This window comes from Nicotiana tomentosiformis, chromosome 5 (assembly GCF_000390325.3).
Source record: "Nicotiana tomentosiformis chromosome 5, ASM39032v3, whole genome shotgun sequence".
NCBI lineage: Eukaryota > Viridiplantae > Streptophyta > Magnoliopsida > Solanales > Solanaceae > Nicotiana > Nicotiana tomentosiformis.
The window spans coordinates 102,582,762-102,590,138 of NC_090816.1; the positions used below are offsets into that span (position 1 = coordinate 102,582,762).

A 7,377-nucleotide genomic window follows, 5' to 3' on the forward strand; every position below is an offset into this window, starting at 1 on the left:
TTTTATAATTAATGAAAATATGTATTATATTCAATTGTGGATGAGTTTGGGTAGAAGGAAATCTAACAGGCTTGCTCGGTCGGGTTCACTCGGTTGAGCGTCAGTCACGCTCCTCGGGTTTTGGGGCGTGACAGTCGAGCAACAAATCTCGATAGGATTCTCGTGCCGTTATACCGGTACCGGTTGCTTTACCGCCAACTTAGCCAGCTAGAGGTAGAGGTCAGGCAACTAGAGGTAGAGGTCAAGCTTTTCCAGCTAGGCTTGAGGCCGAGTCATCTGATGCCGTGATCACAAGTATTGTTCTAGTTTTCCATAGAGATGGTTCAGTTCTATTTGATCCAGGATCCACTTATTCCTATGTGTCTTCCTATTTTTCTACATAGCTGGTTGTCATCGTGATTCTTTGAGTGCTATTGTGTGTGTATGTACACCGATGGGAGATTCTGTTGTGGTAGATCATGTCTATCGTTCGTGTGTGGTAACTTTTGGGAGTTTTAAGACTAGCGTGGATATTCTACTTCCTGACATGGTAGATTTTGATGTTATCTTAGGTATGGATTGGCCGTCACCTTATCATGCTATATTAGATTGTCATGCCAAAACGATGACCTTAGCCATGCCGGAGTTACCTCGACTAAAGTGGAAAGGGAATCTTGGCCATTCTATGAGCAAGGTTATCTTTCATGTGAAAGCTCGACGTATGGTCAAGAAGGGGTGTCTAGCTTATTTGGCTTATATTCGTGATCCCAGCACGAAAGTTCCATCTATGGATTCGGTTCCAGTTGTCCGTGAATTTCCAGATGTATTTCCTGCAGATCTGTGGGGGATGCCACCCGACAGAGATATTGACTTCTCTATTGATTTAGCTTGGGGCGCTCAGCCCATATCTATGCCACCATGCCATATGGCCCCACCAGGGTTGAAAGAATTAAAGGAGCAATTACAAGAATTGCTTGATAAGGTCTTCATTACACCTAGTGTCTCGCCCTAGGGTGCGCCCTTGTTGTTCGTGAAGAAGAAAGGTGGATCGATGAGAATGTGTATAGATTATCAATAGTTAAACAAGGTCACTATCAAGAACAAGTATCCGTTGCCAAGAATTGATGACTTATTCGATCAGCTTCAGGGTGCCAAGATATTTTCAAAGATTGACTTGAGGTCTGGTTACCATCAGTTGAAGATTAGGGCATTTAATAACCCTAAGACAGCTTTTTGGACTCGGTATAGGTATTACAAATTCCTAGTGATGTCATTTGGGCTGACAAATGCCCCAGCAGCATTTATGGGTTTGATGAATCGAGTGTTCAAACCTTATTTGGATTCCTTTGTGGTTGTGTTCATTGATGATATCTTGATTTACTCCAGTAGTCGAGAGGAGCATGAGCAGTATCTTCGGAAATTGCTTCATACTTTGAAGAATAATCAGTTATATGCTAAATTTTCAAAATGTGAATTTTGGTTAGGCTCAGTTGCCTTTTTGGGGCATGTTGTATCAGCTGAAGGCATAAAAGTGGATCCTAAGAAGATTGAGGCAGTTCAGAATTGGCCTAGACCTACTTCAGCTACAGAGATCCGGAATTTTCTGGGTTTGGCAGGATATTATCGTCGGTTTGTGGAGGGATTTTCATCTATAACATCTCTATTGAACAAATTGACCCAGAAGGGTGCCCCATTTAGATGGTCAGACGAGTGTGAGTTGAGCTTTCAGAAGCTCAAGACCTCTTTGACTACGACACCAGTGTTGGTATTACCCACAAGTTCATGATCAGTAAATACCTCACACGAGACACCGTAGAGGTAATGCCTCCAAATCTTCAGCGCATGAACAATGGCTACCAATTCTAAACCATGAACATGATAATTCTTCTCGTGAAATTTCAATTGACATGACGCATATGCAATCACCCTGCCATCTTGCATCAATATTGCACAAAGCCCAATGCGAGAAGCATCACTATACACCGTATAAGATCCTGAACTTGTGGGTGACATCAACATTGGCGCCGTAGTCAAAGCGGTCTTGAGCTTCTGAAAGCTCAACTCACACTCGTCTGACCATCTAAATGGGGCACCCTTCTGGGTCAATTTGGTCAATGGAGATGCTGTTGATGAAAATCTCTCCACAAACTGGCGATAATATCCTGCCAAACCCAGGAACTCCGGATCTCTGTAGCTGAAGTAGGTCTAGGCCAATTCTGAACTGCCTAAATCTTCTTAGGATCCATTTTTATGCCTTCAGCCGATACAACATGCCCCAACAAAGCAACTGAGCCTAACGAAAATTTACATTTTGAAAATTTAGCATATAACTGATTATTTTTCAATGTCTGAAGCACAATCTGAAGATGCTGCTCATGCTCCTCTCGACTGCCGGAGTAAATCAAGATATCATCAATGAACACAACCACAAAGAAATCCAAATAAGGCTTGAACAACCGATTTATCAAACCCATAAATGATGTTGGGGCATTTGTCAGCCCAAATGACATCACTAGGAAATCGTAATGCTCATACCGAGACCGAAAAGCTGTCTTAGGGACATCAAATGCCCTAATCTTCAACTGATGGTAACTATACCTCAAGTCGATCTTTGAAAACATCTTGGCACCCTGAAGCTGATCGAATCAGTCATCAATTCTTGGCAACGGATACTTGTTCTTGATAGTACCTTGTTTAACTATTGATAATCTATACACATTCTCATCGATCCACCTTTCTTCTTCACGAACAACAAGGGCGCACCCTAGGGCGAGACACTAGGTGTAATGAAGACCTTATCAAGCAATTCTTGTAATTGCTCCTTCAATTCTTTCAACTCCGGCGGGGCGATACGATATGTTGGGATAGAAATGGGCTGAGTGCCCGAAGCTAAATCAATACATAAGTCAATATCTCTGTCGGGTGGCATCCCCGACAGATCTGCAGGAAATACATCTAGAAATTCACGGACAACTGGAACGGAATCCATAGAAGGAACTTTCGCACTAGGATCGCGAATATAAGCCAAATAAGCTAGACATTCCTTCTCGACCATACGCCGAGATTTCACATAAGAGATAACCTTGCTGATAGAATGGCCAAGAGACCCTTTCCACTCTAGTCGAGGTAACCCCGACATGGCTAAGGTCACCGTTTTGGCGTGACAATCCAATATAGCATGATAAGGTGACAGCCAATCCATACCCAAGATAACATCAAAATCTACCATGTCAAGATGTAGAAGATTCAAGCTAGTCTCAAGACTCCCAATAGTAACCACACATGAATGGTAGACATGATCTACCATAACAGAATCTACACACACAGAAGCAATCAGATAATCACGAGGTACAACCAGATATGTAGAAAAATAGGAAAACACATAGGAATAAATAGATCCTGGATCAAATAGAACTGAAACATCTCTATGGCAAACTGGAACAATACCTGTGATCAGGGCATAAGATGACTCGGCTTTAGGCCTAGCTGGAAAAGCATAAAATCGGGGCTGGGCCATACCACTTTGAACTACGTCTCTGGGACGACCTCTAATTGGCTGGCCTCCACCTCTAATGGGCTTACCTCCACCTCTAATGGCCTGACCCCCACCTCTAGCTGCCTGACCCCTACCTCTAACTTCCTGAGCAGGCGGTGAATCAACCGGTGCCAGTATGATGGCACGAGAATCCTGCCGAGATTTGTTGCTCGATAACCTAGGGCAATACCTTCCAAAGTGACCAATGTTCCCACACTCATAACACCCATCCTTTTGTCGTGGCTGCTGATGCTGAAGCTGACCCGAACGGGCCGAATAACCATTGTAGTGACTCTAGAGTGGTGGTGCGCTGATAGGAGTTGAATGTGCACTAAATGATGGCTGCCCAGAGTAAGGTATAATAGGACTGTGCCTTCTGTTTAATTTAATTTATGTAAAAATGGTTAAAATTATTCTAATGTTGGCTTGCCTAGCAAGTGAAATGTTAGGCGTCATCATGGTCTTAATGGTGCGAATTTCGGGTAATGACAAGTAGCAATTAATTGTGAAAATCTGGGAGAAAATAGGCAATTTCAAATTTAATATGTTAAATGTCAAGTAGAAATTAAGACACATAAAATCAAATAAGCATGTAACAATTATTGCATGAATTCAAGAACTAATATTTGATAAGGAATATGAGAGAAACAATTATTATAACAATTAATTCATATCTTAAAATAATTTATGGTGTTTAAATAGGTATGCAAATAATTTATTTGACGACGTATAGACACTCGTCACCTCGCCTATATGTTGTTCACATGAATTTCATATAACAAATCATTCAAGGGTTCTATTCCCTCAAGTCAAGGTTAACCACAACACTTACCTCGCTTCGCAACCAAATTCAAGATTCCAATAAACCCTTGCCTCACAAATTAGTGTCTGAAAGCCTCAAATCTAGTCATAAACAATTCAATATACTCAAAACAAATCGTAGGAATTAATTCCATATGTATTTACTAATTTTTCGGATAAAAATTTGAAATTCATTTTAAAGATTGACAGTGGGACCCACGTCTTGAATTCCGGGAAAACTCATAAAATCTGAACACCGGTTCCGATACAAGTTCAACCATACAAAAATTATCGAATTCCGACATCGAATTGACCTTCAAATCTTCATTTTACATTTTTAGAAGATTTTATAAAAATCTATTTTTTCTTCCATAAATTCACGGATTCATGATGTAAATGAATATGGAATCATGAAATATAATTAATATAGGATAAGGAATACTTACCCCAATATTTCCCGGAAAAATCGCCCAAAAATCGTCTTACCCGAACTCAAAATCGTGAGAAGTGAAAAATGGGATGAAATCCCTTTCCAGAACTTAAGTTCGGTTGCCTAGTCATTTACCCTATGCGATCACGGATAAACTCCCGCGATCGCAAAATACAAAAATTTTCGAGCATTTTTTTACTCTATGCGATCGCGGCCATTCTCCCGAGATCGCGAAGAACAAATTTTCCAACAGTCTTCTCCAACTCTTCCAAACAACCTCTAGTATAATGGTCAGAATATTTTGTACAAAACTCCAAATAACAAATGGTTTATCTTTCTTAAAACTAGACACCAAGATCTAAAATTTTATGTTCTGGTCATCTCCTAATTCCTTATAGATATCGAGATATAAGCTGCCAAAGACAGCCCTGTGCAACCCAAATTTCTTCTTCGCGATTTCCAAACATCTTCTCGGACAGCCTATAATATACTAACCATAAATATTTGTACACAATTCCAAATACCAAATTGTTCAATTTTATGAAAACTATGCCCAAAGGGCTACAACTTTTATTTTTGGATCATCTCCAAATTCCTTATAGATTGCGAGATATAAGCTTCCAAAGTCGGGTCAGTACAACAGAAGTATCATCTACGCGATCGCGAAAGGTCATCCGCGATCGCAAAGCACTGGTCAATTTCTCCCATTTTACTCATCGCTATCACGGCCAATTACCCGCTATCGCATCACACTGATGTAGCCAAAAACCAGTAGCTAAAAATGGCCTAGAAATGATATGAAACCACCCCGAAACTCACTCGAGCCCCTCGGGGCTCTAAACCATACATGCACACAAGTCCAAAAATATCATACGAATTTGCTCGCACGATCAAAACACCAAAATAGCGCCTAGAACTACGAATCTGACCCCAAATCAAATGCAATTTTTAATAAAACTTTAAAACTTTTATTTTAACAACCGGACGTCTGAATCACGTCAAACGAGCTCCGTTTCTCACCAAATTTGGCAAACAAGTCATAAATATAGTAATGAAGCTATACCGTCTTCCGAAACTAAAATACGAACCTGATATCAACAAATTCAAACATTAGTCAAATCTCTTAAATCATTAAACCTTTAAACTTCAAAATTTCGACAACATGCGATAACTCGAGTTAGGGATCTCCGAATTGGATTCCGGGCATACGCTCAAGTCTCAAATCACGATACGACCTGCCGGAGCTGTCAAAACACTGATCCGGGTTCGTTTACCTAAAAGGTTAACCAAAGTCAACCCAATTGAGTTTTAAAGATTTATTTCACATTTTAATCAATTTGTCACATAAAAACTTTTCGGAAAATTATACGGATCGCGCACACAAATCGAGGAATAATAAATAGTGCTATTTGAGGTCTCAGAGCACAGTAATAATTTATTAAATTTAAAGATGACCTATCGGGTCATAACACATTTTCTCAATGAGGGGTTGCCATTGAGCTATTGACATCTTCTTAGTGGACAAAGGGACTCCTAAATACCTTACTGGTAATTCACCTCTGGCATATCCTAGCTTCTGCAGTATCTCTTCTCTTACCAATTGTGTTACACCTCCAAAGTAGATTGAGCTCTTCTCTTGATTAGATTTCAAGCCTGAAGCCTCATAAAATTGATTTAGGCGGCATGTCACCCGTAGCAAAGAGGAGTAGGTCATCCGCAAAGCTAAGATGAGTGATTCCCAGCTTGGAACATCTGGGATGATATTTAAAACCGCTCTTCTTTTTCAATCCATTTAGGCATCGACTCAAGTACTCCATAGCTATTGCAAAAAGGAAAGGAGACATGGGATCTCCCTGCCTCAACCCTTTAGCTACTGGGAATAGCTCTGAAGGTTCCCCATTTATAATTATAGAGCAGCTCACTGTTTTCACACAAGCTAGCACCCACTGTTGAAACCTACTAGGAAATCCCAGTTCTACCATCAACTGCGCCAAAAAAATCCATTCCACGGAATCATACGTTTTTGTTAGGTCAATTTTGATCATACATCTTGGAGAGGAGTTCTTCCTTGTGTATGCCTTAACAAGCTTATGGGATAGAATTATGTTGTCTGCTATTTTCCTCCCAGAAATGAAGCCTGCTTGAGCTTAACTGATGACCCTAGCAATTACTCTTTGTAATCTATTTGCTAGAATTTTAGATATGATCTTATATAGGACAGTGCAGCAACCAATATTTCAGGCCTCTTCGTTGGGTCACTAACTTTTAATATTTTTTCTTTACTTATTTCTTGAGTTATATTTCAATATTTTGTGATTAGAACAGCCTTGGGTTTGAAGTTGGAGAGATGATAAAACTTTACTATGAATGAGTACGGGAACAATGAGACTAATTTAAATAAGAATTATTATTTCTTAAAAAGAAACCGCCAACGTGGTTTCAACGAGAAAAATAAGAAACAAATGTTGAGGTAGGGCGTTCGATCTGCTAATGTCAATCTAATTAAGTAGAGTAAACAATAACGTAAATATATGATTTAGAACTAATCTATGATTAATAGATCGAGGAAAAACTTCAAATATTAATTTAGAGAAAATGAGAAAAGTTATGTCGTAATAACTTTCTTAGCTAT

At 39.7% G+C, this 7,377-nt stretch overlaps 2 protein-coding genes across 2 annotated transcripts; one reads left to right on the top strand and one right to left on the bottom strand.

Annotated features, from left to right (window-relative positions):
* The first annotated feature begins 433 nt into the window (after positions 1-433).
* On the top strand, positions 434-991 carry LOC138892910 (uncharacterized). The gene has a single exon (XM_070176667.1). The coding sequence runs from the start codon at positions 434-436 to the stop codon at positions 989-991; it is 558 nt and encodes a 185-aa protein (XP_070032768.1).
* Positions 992-2,624: 1,633 nt separating this feature from the next.
* On the bottom strand, positions 2,625-3,496 carry LOC138892911 (uncharacterized). The gene is made up of 2 exons (XM_070176668.1): positions 2,881-3,496; positions 2,625-2,743 (listed from the first exon to the last, which is right to left on the bottom strand). Exons 1-2 carry the CDS (start codon positions 3,494-3,496, stop codon positions 2,625-2,627), a joined length of 735 nt encoding a protein of 244 aa, XP_070032769.1.
* Positions 3,497-7,377: the final 3,881 nt, after the last annotated feature.